The sequence below is a fragment of the Manis javanica genome, chromosome 8, assembly GCF_040802235.1.
Source record: "Manis javanica isolate MJ-LG chromosome 8, MJ_LKY, whole genome shotgun sequence".
NCBI lineage: Eukaryota > Metazoa > Chordata > Mammalia > Pholidota > Manidae > Manis > Manis javanica.
In genome coordinates this window covers 47097232-47111319 of record NC_133163.1, presented here as the reverse complement: position 1 = coordinate 47111319, position 14088 = coordinate 47097232, and the positions used below count along the sequence as shown (strand labels likewise).

The 14088-nt window shown below is 42.2% G+C and overlaps 1 protein-coding gene and 1 long non-coding RNA gene across 4 annotated transcripts in view; one reads left to right on the top strand and one right to left on the bottom strand.

Moving 5' to 3' along the window:
- The window catches only part of LOC108396028 (uncharacterized), a 122743-nt gene extending 114304 nt beyond the window's left edge, over nucleotides 1-8439 (bottom strand). Inside the window, exons 1-3 of the long non-coding RNA XR_005060834.2 lie at nucleotides 8303-8439; nucleotides 8028-8062; nucleotides 5999-6048 (exon numbers count right to left, since the gene is read on the bottom strand). This is a non-coding gene — a long non-coding RNA (uncharacterized lncRNA). The remainder of the gene's footprint in view (nucleotides 1-5998; nucleotides 6049-8027; nucleotides 8063-8302) is intronic.
- A 132-nt stretch (nucleotides 8440-8571) lies between these two features.
- Nucleotides 8572-14088, top strand: part of PTGDR (prostaglandin D2 receptor) — a 52152-nt gene continuing 46635 nt past the window's right edge. For all 3 annotated transcript variants that reach the window (XM_073211242.1, XM_073211243.1, XM_017667321.3), the window contains exon 1: nucleotides 8572-9408. In XM_073211242.1, the coding sequence (XP_073067343.1) occupies nucleotides 8572-9408 (837 nt within the window). The remainder of the gene's footprint in view (nucleotides 9409-14088) is intronic.

Below are 14088 nucleotides of genomic sequence, written 5' to 3'. Positions count from 1 at the left end.
AGACCTCTGGATAGATACATACATTAAGGAAGAATGAAAACTTGTGAGAAAGACATTTATCACAGATTTCTTTCATGTTTTAGTATGTCTAATTAGAAATTCATAAATTAAACTAGTGTGAACTTTAATAAATGTGTAAGTATATCCTAGAAGCTACATATAACTCCTGAAAAAAAAAAAAACAGTTGAAAATGCAATACATGCTTCAGCACCTTTTCTCTTTGTTTCACATCATTTACCCTAATTTATAAATTCACAGACAATATTATATTACTACTAGGTTTTATTTTTGGGTCAAATCAAGTAGTGCTTCTTTCATTCAAACCTCACTGCGAGAGTTACTTTTAAATAATGTTTTTGGGGCTTCGCACCCGAATGTCTATAAATAAAGTGATTTAAATAAGTTGAGAAGCATTTTAAACAAGTTTATGTCTATTATGGGTCAGGCTTGCAGGGGTACATTAGATGATACAGCCTGGTTTCTAGCTCAAGAAGAGGTTCTAATTATTTACCAGTTCATCTATTCTCTTGGTTCCCATCAGTTTGAAACCAATGCTTATAAAGATTCACTGAACATAAATCTTGTGGGATTTGGAAAATTTTCCTGAGTCTCTCTTCAGATAGCACCTGGTCTCCATCCCTCGCCTCTTCATCTTGATGCTTGCCACTCAGTCATGCCCCGAATTAATTAGACATCTAACTATCTCAGAACACTGTTTTTGTTTTACAAAATTATTATTAAATGCAGACTTAATGCATCAGGATGCCACTGACATTTCTTACTTTCAAGACACACTCATCACTTCACTCTTGTTGTTTAATAACAGGAATTTGTAAGTTCTTGCTCAGTGATCATCTTTCCTCTTTGCATATAGACAAGGATCATATCATTCATTTTCACAACTCTATCTCCAGTGATATTTGGTGAACAAAGAAGGAGGCTATTTGGGGTCAGCTCTATCAAATACCCCACTTATCACCTCAAAATAGCTCTGTCTCTGTGTACCCCATCTTCTTTTAACTCCAGTCATGGATAAGATGTTTTTTTTTCTTTCTATGGCTCTTCTCTTCTTCACTACTATGTCCCATTCTATTATTTGAGTCTTCCTATCTCAATTATCTCCTATTTCTCCAGCATTTTTACTCTCTCCTTTTCTACTGGTTTTTCTTGGTCAGCTCTCAAAATAATAATAATCTTCCCCCAGTTTGCAAAAGACTATGTTTTGCCCTTCTGCCCTCTCAAGATTTTAATATCTTTCTTTCCTTTCACAGCCAAAACTAATCGCTGGTTCCAGTTATTCATGTCCCATGTACTCTTTTATCTTCTGCAATCTGATAATCAATCTACTCTGGGCTTTAAAGGTCATCAGTAACTTCCTAGTCACCAAATTCAATTCTCTTTTCTCAGTCCTCATTTTCCCCCCATCGCTCTGTGCTGTCTGAACTATTACATACTATGGCAGAAACTGTTACCACCAAATATCCCATTTTTCCCTTCCTTCTTACCAGTACAACTCCAGTTGTATTCCAACTTGAAATGTGTCCAAACAAACTACATTGTTTCTGAGACTTTCTTGTGGTTGGAATGGCCTTATAAGATGCAAGTGGCATGTTTGTATTTATTGGATTAATGCCAGCTGCTGTAACAGATGAATTCCAAATTCTCATCAGCTTAGAAAATAGCATTTTTTATTTGCTCACATAACACCCAAAATGTATGTGCCTAGCCAAAGGCAAACCTTCTATGTGGTCATTTTGGGTCCCAGATTCTTTCCAAAAATTGGCTTATCTTTTTCTAGGACTTCAAAGTCCTTTACATTTGGCTAGCAGATGGGGAAAAGGTAGGGAGGAGAGGATGTGGGAGGCTAGAACTGAGACATTTGATGACACATAATTGCCAGCGAGTCAGGAAAATACACTTCATGTGACTGCCCAAGTGGAGGAAATGAATTTGATGGACAACAAGCCAGTCTCTGTCCCATAGATAAGCCTTTCAATAGTGGATTCTGGCTCAGTTAATTCAGTAGATATGATTGGAAGAGACCATAGCCGCTACCCCCTGCCTGGGTGCACTCTAGGGCAGAAAATCGCACTTGACCAGTCCTCTAAAATCAGCATTTCTTCTTTACTTTCTGCCATGACAAGTTTATTATTCTTACATTTTTTTCTCTTATTGTTATAAACCATGAGTTTATATTCTGCCCTACTAAGAACCACTCCCAATAACAATCAGACTCATGAACCTTTACAGTTTGTGAAAAGTAAGTTTGAGAAACACTGAGACAAAGAAATAGATGAGATAAGCTGTACCATGAATTTGTATCTTAAATCCCCAAAGAGAACCAAAATTCCAAATTTTGAGTTATGCTCTTTGTTGTCCACAATAATATTTTTTTCCAAATACAAAAAGTACATATGCGGTTTACAAGACATCTGGAGAGCACAGTGTCTCCAGATCAACAACCCTCCTGTTTACTTCACTCCGCAGACTCTAACTCCAGGTCGTCCCCAGCATTCCCTTGCCATGCTTGCTGACTGACACATCATTTACTGTCTACTCCTGATCCCCTGGTGAGAAGATGCACGCCTGTGGGTCACCCTTCATTCAACTCAGATTACTCTCTACTAGGGAGACATTTGTCTAGGTTTAAATTCAAGGTAATCACAGAAACAGTTGAGCCAGAACATTTCTCCTCTTCTCTCTTTAATAAGTATTAACAGTATTAATAATAATTCATTCTCAGCACTGGAAATTTCCAACTCTTCCACTTTGTTCTCAAAGCTTACATGCTCTGAATGTGTATTTTAAATAACTCATCTTTCATACAAATTAGCACAGACATAGAGAAATAATTAATTTCAAATGTCAATCCCAATTATTACACCAGAGCCACATCAAGGTATATAAAATAGTTTTGAGACCCAGACTTGCAGCTGCATACAACTTATATTTATGTAAACTGAACTTTCTGCCTGGTAGTTGAATACAGAAGATCTCAGCTTCTTAGCATAAGAGATCAAAATTATTTAAGAATCAAGGATAGGGTCTTTCAAGACAAGGAAAAATAGTAGAAGGTACCATGGCTACTCATTCATTCAGTGAACATTTACTGAGAGCCTGCTATGTGCCTAGAAGTGTGTGCTAAGACATAGAGCAACAAAACAGAATAGGACTGACTCTCACACCAAGCATGCAAGCACGCACCACAGTACAGTAAATGCTATGGGGCTTTGGAGGGAGCCCAGGAGAGTGGGTCACTTAGGTTTAGGAATGAGGGTTGAGGAACATCTGGGAGAATCTGAATACTGAGTGATCAGAGAGATGAAATAAAATCCAGGACTATGTTAAGCAAAGACAGATAAAAAATGGTATGAATTTTTAAAAAAAGCTTTGGAATGCTATGATCCAGGCATTGTCATAACTTGCCTGGAGTCACTAGTGAGGTGTCTAGGTAGGATCTTTAAGGTATGGTTAGAGCTTACGGGCCCACTACCTCTGGGTCCCAGCTAAGATGCCCACCAGCATTGTCCTGGTAGTGGACTCTGCTGTGTGAGCCCAGAGTCCCTCCAGGACTGAAAGACTTATTCCTCCAGCTGCCAGCACACAGACCAAAGCTGTCAGACCCTTCCAGGCATTGCCTTGTCTCAGGATGTTGCTGTACCCACGGCCAGGTGCCCTTCCCTGGGCCCCCAGTGCCTGGCCCACCCAAGGGTATAAAGACCCTCACACCCAACTCAGGACAACTCCAAACACCCCTATCAGCTTCTGAGCTTCCGGTCGGGTTGGTTAAGGCCTATTATTGAAACTATCACAACCTGGCTTCTCCTTCTGCCCAATCCTGCTTCTGTTCCCTCCCTCTCACAGGTTTTGCTCCACAAGGACTCCCTAATAAATATCTGCATGCTAATCTCCAGCTCAGAGTCTGCTTCACAGGGGACAAACCAGCCACACCTGCTAACAACTTCCCTTAGAACCACAAGCAAACTGTTAGAAAATTGCAATAAGCAGAGAATCGTCACAACCTATGATCAGGTTAACAAATGTATTACTCCACCATTTATTTGCACCCAGGTCATCACTCAAAGACATTTTCAGAAATTCATGCTGATCTTTAGAGTTTAAACTACAGCCAAGCTAAAAATGAAAATGTTTTCTCCAAACCCTGAACATACAGAGATCCTGCTCCAATTTACATGTGGACACAGGAATTCAGCCAAGGTTAGCCAAGACACTTCCACCCACTAGAATCTCTGGAGGATTTAATCCTTCATTTTGCCAGCAAAATATATCAAAATGGAATTTCCTGTTGGACAAAAGGTTGGGGGATCCTAAAAAGCAGGAACCAGAACCAGACAAAATGAAGACTTCATGAAACTACCTGCGAATTTTAGGAAACAAATGATATTTGTGTAGACTTGGCCACAAGGTACTACAAGATCAGCAGAAATGCAGGAAACTGACCAGCTGTCTGATGCTTTTGGGGGTTCTGCCTCCTAATACATGAGCAAATACATGAAAACACAGGGTCTCTCCTCTGTCTGTCTCTCTGTCTCTCTCTCTGTCTCTCTCCCTCTCATCTTCTCTGCTCTTCTCTTCCTCCAAAGCAGAGGTTTGCAGAATCTGAAAGACCTGGATCCATTCTATCCTCATCACTTACTTGTTATGTGAACTTGGAGAAGTTATTAACCTGAGTCTCATTTTCCTTATCTAGGGAAAGAAAGAAAACTTCACTGGTGCAGTTGGCAGGAATAAAAAACAGTGAACACCTTTGACAGAGCCATACAGACATGACCCAACCCTCTACTTAACATTCTAGCTCAGTGGTTCTCATCCTACCTGTACAGTGGAAGTAACTGCGTGGCTTCAAATATACAGAAGGGGGGTACCCCCAGGTAGTCTGATATAATTGGTTTGGGATTCTGAAGAATCAGAAACGAATAAAGCTCTCCAGGACTCTGGAGTACAGCCAAGGTTGAGAATTACTGCTCTATGCAGATTATTTTATTTAAGCCATGGAACTACATCATCAGTTCAGTACAATTATCTGTGTTGTCCTACACACACACACACACACACACACACACACACACACACACACACACACACACACATTTTTACAGATAAGGAAGTTAAGGTTTAGAAAAGTTAGAAGATTCAGCAGCAGACTCACAGACTCCAAGAAGGGACTAGCAGTTACCAAAGGGAAGGGGTGGGGGAGGGTGGGTGGAGACAGAGGGAGAAGGGGATTGAAGGACATTAGGACTGGCACACATGGTGTGTGGGGGGGGGTCACGGGGAAGACAGTGAAGCACAGAGAAGACAAGTAATGACTCTGGCATCTTACTATGCTGATGGACAGTGACTGCAATGGGGTATGTATGGGGGACTAGAAAATATGGAAGAATGTTGAAACCACAATGTTTTTTATGTGAAACCTTCATAAAAGTGTTTATCACTGATACCTTAATAAAAAATAAAATAAAATAAGACCTTCACCTCCATACTATTGAGCTACCACCTCACCTACTAAATGTGAAGAAGCATCTAGCTTGGCCTCTAGCAGAGAGAAGATGCTCCAAAACTGGTAGCTAATTCTGTTCTTTGCTGTTAAGGTTTTCTTCTCTACATTCTCTGCTCTTCACAATCCCCAGATCAAAATACTGCTTCGGAGTTCAGTAGGAATGAGGGATGGATAAGATTTAAAGGCACAGTTGGGATGGATCCAAGAAAATCTATGGCTTTTCCTTCTTTCCACCCTCCCTAAAACCTGACCATGAGCATACCCTTGCTTTCTGTTTAAAATCTTTTAAAATAATTATTACACATACAATATTGAAAATAACAGAAGCCCAAAGAGAAATTTTTCTACCATCACTTAAGTCCATGTTTCATTTGCTTATGTCAACTTCTATGTCTTGCCCATAAGCATATATGATTTTTACATTTATGAAATCATAAGGTGATTATACGAATTCATTCACATTATGCCATACATACTGTTTGCAGATGATCTGTCTGAGGACCCAGTGAAGCAGCCTAGCAGAGCTCTGTAGATAAAGATAATTTACTGTGTTACTGGGCCCAGGATACTTTCATTCAAAGTTTCCCTCTTAGGGGAAAAAAAGCTTAGCTTTGTCACTATGAGAACTGATACACAAATTTATAACAATGTAAAAGTCCCATGACTTGACATTTGTCTTCCCTTATTTGCCATATACTCCACAGTGCCCACACACCTCACCCCCATGCCTGGCACAAAGAACTAAAAGAATACTTGATGTGTGAATAAATGATACTTTTTTGGCTGAAAGGCGAAGGTGTGAAATAAGATTTCTTTGAAGGAGGGACAGAAGACTCCAACCTTAAGCCTGAGAACAGGGCAGGGTGAACAAGAGCAAAGCAGGCAGGAAAGCAGCCGGAAACCCCATGGTGAAGGCCAGCTGCATTAGCCAGGAGGAAACACGTGGTTTCCTGAATTGTACCTGTTCAACCTTTGAAGTATGACATATATAAACCTTGTCAGGGATCCACAGATCTCCCTTCAGTGACACTTGGGAGTTAGTTCTAAGAAGTTGTTTACATTTCTGGGCTGCTCTCCCCTGAGCACTGTTCTTGAATACTTGAATGTGGAGGCAGCTGTAATAGAAAAAACTGAAAAGGATTGGTGCAGGTTGGCTTCAAAGAACACTGCACAATGTCCTTAGAGGAGAATCGGCCATTGGCCCTCGTCAGGGCACCATAGTGGGACTGCAGAAAACTGTGAACAGCCTATATATAACTGGTGCAAATTGTGAATGTGTGTTCTTGTGTATCTATGTGTGTCTGTCTGGAGAGGCGACCTCCAATTTACTTCACCTGATTGTTAAGTCTTTCGGTTATAGGGCCTGCTCCCTCTCCCACTTTATCAGCTCAAATAGGTCTCTTCTAAACACATCATTATTCATTAGAGGCTGGAGGTGGAGACAAGAGAGAGCAGGTGGAAAATAAGGAACTCACTTTGTGGAAGTCCTTCTGTTGATTGAGTCAACAGATGTGAGAGGATTAGAGCATGCCCAGCATATATAAGGGCCTGTAAGTGTTAGCTATTATTATTATTATTATTATTATTATTATTATTATTATTATTATTATTAGTCTATGCCATGCATTTTATGTTTTCTTAACTTCATGATAACCCTATGAGGTCAGCAAAACTAGATTAGCAGTTTAGTGGTAGAGTTCAGAACTATTCAATTTCAAAGCCTGGACTCTTCATCTCCACACCGTGGCCTGAATTCCTGACCAGGCATTCAGTCTGGAGGCAGCTTCTCTGGCTATCCCGAAGGTTTTAACTTCTAAAGCTCAAGGGACTTGCTCTTTCCCTGAGTCTGTCTGTCAGAAGAGAGACTTAGCCTAAAAATGAGCTTCTCCCGTCCAAGGCATACTCTTGCTTGCTCACGTAACATGGCTCCAGCCACCCACTTAAATTCTACTCTCAAAGCAAGTTTCTCTCCCAAGATTATTAAGTGTTAATTAAAGAAATAAATCACAATTAGCTCTCTTGCCTCTGTGATGCAGCCAAGTCAAAGACCAGAGGAAAAGAAATGTTTTCTAGTAGTCAAAATTCACAGTGAAAAAGCTCTAAACCAAGTCTACTATTTTCTGGTTTCAAAATCCAGGCCAAAAACTTCAGCTAATCCTGACAGCTGTAATGTACTGACACGTCTATGTGCCTGCACTTTACATGTTGTCCCTATGACTCAAAAGAAGCCAGGGAGCTGGCTAGATATTACTTCTTGAAAAGTTAAGCAAGTTCCTCAGGGTCACACAGGCAGTGAGCGCAGAACCAGGACGTGAACCCAGTGTATCTGATAACATCATCAGTTGGTAATACTCCTTCCACCATGTCCACACAACCACTGTGATTCATGGTACCTGGGGCAAAAATCTCCCCCTTGGTTTTCCCTGGAACCTCTTCCCTGAAATCTAGCCAACCTCTTAGGAGCCATGGAAACACAGATGATCTCAAAGGTCTCATTTTCCTCACCTATGCAGTGAAGGTCATTGTTCCTTTTGCAGGATCTAGAAGAGAAGGTGTAAAGTGCTATGCAGATTTAGCTGCGTTTAACCCTTCCTTAACCCACTAATTAAAAAACAAATAGCAGCCCGGTTTCTGAGCTTCTCTTCAGGGTTCTTCGCCACCCAGTTCCACCTCCTCCTCACACCCCTCTCCTCCCTAGTGGCTGCTGCCTGATTCCCCTTCATTCCAGTTCTCCCCTCACAGGAGGACTGGCTTTAGACTCTAGGACTCTGGCTACTTGCCTTCTTTCTTCCGCCTCTGAGCACGAGGGTCTGTGTCTCCTCAGGGCAGAGCTCTGCAGGGCCAGCGCCGGGGTGCCCCGGCCTCGCGTCCCGCCCCGGGGGCGGGGTGTGTCCCGAGAGTTTAGGGAGGAGGCGCCCGCCGAGGCGAGCACCCGGCCGCCCACGGAGCTGCCTCTGCCGCGCAGCCTGCCGCCGGGGCCTCCACCGCACCCCGACGCGGGGCCCTGGCGCTCCCGCGGTCTGCACTCCCTCCTGCCGCGCCGCCAGCCATGAGGCCGTCGTTCTACCGCTGCCACAACGCCACCTCTGTGGAGAAGGGCAACTCCGCGACGATGAGCGGGCTGCTCTTCAGTGCGGGCCTCCTGGGCAACCTGATGGCCCTGGCGCTGCTGGCGCGCTCGGGGCTGGGGTCGTGCCCACCGCGCCAGCCGCCCTCGGTCTTTTACGTGCTGGTGTGCGGCCTGACGGTCACCGACTTGGTGGGCAAGTCGCTGGTGAGCCCCTTCGTGCTAGCCGCCTACGCGCAGAACCGGAGCCTGTCGGGGCTGGTACCCGCGTCGGGCCGCTCGCTGTGCCAAGCCTTCGCCTTCTTCATGTCCTTCTTCGGGCTCGCTTCGACGCTGCAGCTCCTGGCCATGGCTCTGGAGTGCTGGCTGTCGTTGGGGCATCCCTTCTTCTACCGACGGCACGTCACGGTGCGCCGGGGCGCGCTGGTGGCGCCTGTCGTGGGCGCCTTCTGCCTGGCTTTCTGCGCCTTGCCCTTCGCGGGCTTCGGGAATTTCGTGCAGTACTGCCCCGGCACCTGGTGCTTCATCCAAATGACCCACAAGGAGCGCTCGCTGTCAGTGCTGGGCTTCTCAGTGCTCTACGCCAGCCTCATGGCGCTGCTGGTCCTCGCCATCGTGCTGTGCAACCTGAGCGCCATGCGCAACCTCTACGCGATGCACCGGCGGCTGCAGCGGATCCCGCGCTTCGGCCCCAGAGAGCGCGCGGAGCCGGGCGCCGGCGAGAGGGAGGCCTCCCCGCAGCCCCTGGAGGAGCTGGATCACCTCCTGCTGCTGGCCCTCATGACCGGGCTCTTCACCATGTGCTCCCTGCCTTTAATCGTGAGTCGCTCTGCGCTCGGGTACAGGGGACTGGAGCGCGTCCGGCCGCAGGTGCCCGGAGGAAAGGTCGGGGTTGGGGCGCCGTGCGCGAGATGCTGTGCCCTGGGCCAGGAGGGCGGGTTGCTGGGCTGCCCAGATCGGGTTCCCCTCACAGCCCTGCAGAGATAAAACCGAATTTGTTGAGTGAGAAGAGGGAAAGTTAGAGAAAGGAAGGGAAAGAGAGCCGGATAGTGTCTCCTTAGCCTTGGCCGGCAGTATCCCCTCCTCTCTGCTTCCCTCCTTCTCTCAGGATTATTTTTGCGCTTCAGAATTTTGACGAGCAGAATTTGGTTCCTCCTTCCCAACAGCTAGGTAATGTTTTATTTAGTTAGACCTGTCCAAGATTTTAGTGTCATGAGAAATGGGCCACCAGTGGCATTTGGGAGTTCTCCCAGTCCTGCCGGACTGATTTGCAGCAGTGAGTGACTAAAAGCAAAAATTTAGTTTTTAAAAACTTGTGCGTGAACTCTGAGGAGTGATGGATGCTGTTTCTGGTGCCGCCACCTGAGCGGTTGGCTGTAGAGGCCTAGAGGCTGTTGGGAGACACAGATGTGTAAGTACATGTCAGCCAGATGTATCGCTTTGATAACTTGTCTTAACAGGTTTTATTTCTATCTTGGCAAGCGATGCGATATGAAACTTCATTTTCGGTTTTCAGTTTGCTAATCAGGGTGGTGGAGGAGATTGAATTACTTCATCCTTTTGAACGTATTGCCTCCTGGGGTCTTGATCAAGACATCTAGGAGTGGCCGAGGCTTGAGAAAACTTTTTCAGTATTACTCCTCTCCCTCTCCTTCTCCCTCACCACTCAGTGTACTTGAGCAACATGAATAATATTTAAATAAATCCATTGCCAATTCAATGTCTTTGGAGTCCAGAGCCTTCTGTAAATAGGAAAGTCGTTAAGTTTCTTATGGCAGTTAGCAATTTTAGATGTTATTTCAAGGGTGGATGAAGGGGAAGTATAATATGATTTTTCCCTTAAATTAAGAACTTACATGTGGGAAGTGTGGGAAAGGTTGTCTGTAGAATCACCATGCACAGTTAGGATCAGAATTCCCCAAAACAAACAAATAAGTAAACCTGTGTATATATAAATAGATACAATAGATAGAGGCATAGATATTTAAGAGCAGTTTTCAAACTTTAGCACTCTCAAAATCATCAGCAGGGCTTTTAATAGGACAGATGGCTAGGCCCCATTGCCTAGCATTTCTGATTCCAGTGTTTCTGAAGAATTCTTACTCACAACAAGTCCCCAGGTGAAGTGGAAACTGCTGATGTAGTCATCAAATGAAGAGAACCGCACTCTCCAGCAGGAGTTGATAAAACCACAGCCCTCATACCATCCAAATCCATCCCACCTGCTGTTTTTGTACAGTCATTGAGCTAAGAATAATTTTTATAAATGAACATGTACAATCAATTTGGCACACAAACTCTGAGCCCCAATTAAGTCAAATAGTATTCCAAGAAAGAAAAAAAAAAACTTTTATTCTTCTCCTTAGAAGATATGTATTACAAAAAAAAGTAATCATTACATTCTTAATTTCATCAATGAAAATTGTGGAAATGTGTTTTCTCTCTTTTTGTAGAAGTACCTACCAAATATTCAGTATTTGCCTCTTCACGTGTAAAACCTCAAATATTTACGTTACTTCACAGAAAACGTTTTCAAACTCCTGCTCTAAAGTAATAATTTTTCTTACCTATGGTGTGATAAAAGCAGACAATAGCCCAGTGCATTGATGTTATTTCCTCAGTTTCACTGTTTTAGTACGAATATGCAGAAAGCAACAATACCACATAGTACAAGAACAGTGCATTTGGACACATCTCCCAGGGGCTTTGACTAACTCATAAGAGATTGTAAGGACGGAAGGAAATAATTTTATAAAAATCTTGTAAAGTTCCAAAGATGTGCAATGCAGACAACATTCTTCACAGGAACTATCATTTTCTAGGAAGGATAAGGGCTTTAGTGTCAGACAGGGTCTGAATCAGCCTTTATTACTTAGTTGCTATGATAGTGGCTTAATTACCCTTTTTAACCTCAGTTTCCCCATCTGTAACAATATATATATATAGCATCTAACCAGGTGCCTGGCCTCAAAAATTACTATCACTATTATTACTGATTATAATTTCCATTTATTATTATTGCCTGCTGGATCTAGAAAATTAATCAAGAAATACAATCTCCTTAGGAGATAGCATTATATTCTAAGGCAGTGATTCTCATTTTTTTTAGTTAAGGGACTCCATTTTACTACAGAAAATTATTAATGCCCCAAAGAGCTTTTATTTTTGTGGACTTTATCTATCAGTATTTAGCACATTAGAAGTTAAAAGTAAGAAAAAAGATTTAAATGTGATTGCAAAACAAGTTAACAAAGTGTGCTTATTGATTGTGTTTTTGCATAGGTATAAGGAAAACTTTGGGATTTCAAAACTATTTAATGAATGATTATAAAGTTATAGAGATTATAGCAGGTAAAATGGAAAAAAAGTATCTTAAGAGCACAGAAGTACTGAGAAAGTCTCTAAAATGCACAGATGTATACACCCTAGTCCTACCATGTAAGAAAGGTCTAGATAACACAAGAATACACTCTACTATTCCATTAGTCATGGGAGTGAGGATGTCGTTACATATCTTCAGCCTTGGTAAAACTCATTGTATGCCTATCAGTGAAAAAAGGCAAATACTGTCTTTTTCTTGTGAGAATAGCTTTGGCCTCACAGACATAGTGAAAGGTATTGGAGACCCCCACAGTTTGAAAATCACTCTTCTAAGGAATGGATCTAGTGATTGGAAAAAATAAGACTGTACGTGAAGGGGTGAAAAGTCTTTTTTAAAAACTTACTCATAGCATAAATCTTATAATTCATTAAGCCAGTGAAAAGTTTGTTGGGCTGTAGTTTTTTAATACTGCTACAATGCTGGATTAGAGCAAGATACTTAACTAGACTGAATTTTCACATTTCCAATTTGATGCAGTCTGAAGACAGTACAGAGAATACTGGATGAGCTTTAGAGCAGTTTGCAGCATACTTTCTAATGCATATAACATATCTTCAAAATTTATTTTACCTTAGAAAACCACAGTGTATTGGAGGTTGGTAGGGGACTGAGAATGTTCACATATAGGTTAGATGTCAGAGTTGAAAGGTTTAACAGCCAGGTAAAGATAAGTATGAGCATATGTAATTGCACATCAGAATCCATGGAGACAGAGAAGTGGTAGAGGAAATCCTGTATGTATTGAGTTAACTTGTTTCTGTATTTTATTTTGGTGGACAGAAAGAACGGATGGGATACTCCTTCCAAAGGAGGCCTTTAGAGGCGTTTAAGAGATGCTGGCCAAGAGACCTTCCCAGGGGAAAGGGTCAGAAATGGATTTAAAGAGCTAGAGCACCGGGGGAGGTCTATGGCATTGTGATGGATGAACTGGATAGAAGAGGTCATTAGAATCAAGGAAGCTCTCCACAGCAGGGCTGTCCAGCCAAGTCTCCAGCCAGCTGGTAACAGCATTTTTTCGTGGACTTCCATTAATTCCAAGAGAGGGTGCTCTTCTCTCACTGATTCTCTTCATGTAAATTTAACTAGTACTTTAAATATGCCTGGTGTATATTCTAAGACTATTCTTTATTCTAGTCATCTTTTACAGGAGCAGCACATAAAGTATGTTCAGGAGAATACTATTGACCAACAGAAATTTTTCAAAAGTCTAAATTGCATTCAAATTAATATCTTGGGAATTCGTAGAATATGTACTTTGATCACTGTCATGAATGAATAAATTTATTAATACTTTTAGTAAAGTTGAAAAATTAATGAAATTAAATTAAATTGCAAAGGCCAGGGTAGAACTTCTAATACAAATCAAGCAACTTGAAAATACAAATAACCTAATAATATAAATAGAATTGACATAAATACTGCAAAAAAGTAAACAAAATTGTTTGTTTTAATCATAGATTTTGTTCAGTTACCAAGATCCCAAGTAATCAAGTATTTCAAATAGTTGGAATTATATTTTACTGCACTCCACTTTGAGGAGAAAGAGGCAAATATAGAGACAAACTCATATAAAGTGTTTGCTTTTTAAATCAACTGAAGTATATATCCTATTTTCATCTGTTTAGCAATTTGGCACATATCTGGTAATTACTACATTCAAGACACTGTAATTCATTGTGAGGACATAAAATTAAAAAAGTGCCACATCTGTCCACATAAGCTGTGATAATGGGGATGGAAGTGAGTGATTCAGGCCATAAAGGAGTTCAGAGGAGGAAAGGAGCCACTTCAAAGTGATAAAATACTTAATACTAGCAAATGATTGCACTCTTCAGGACCTGTCCCAAGGTTTTTCACATACCATCTTATTCAAACCTCACACTCATCCTGGAAGGCAGGTACCATTGCCCCTGTGACACAGATGAGGAGGAACTTGCCTGAAGTCACACAGCCAGTGAGGGAACTCTATCTGGCCGAGATGGTTGGACTCTAAAGCTGATGTGCTTAGCCACTACTCAGAGAGGCTTTCTGAAGGGGATAGTATCTGAGGTGGACCTTAAAAGGGGGTAGGATTTGGGTATGTAAAATCCAAAAGCTTTTAAAGTAAAACGCTCAGT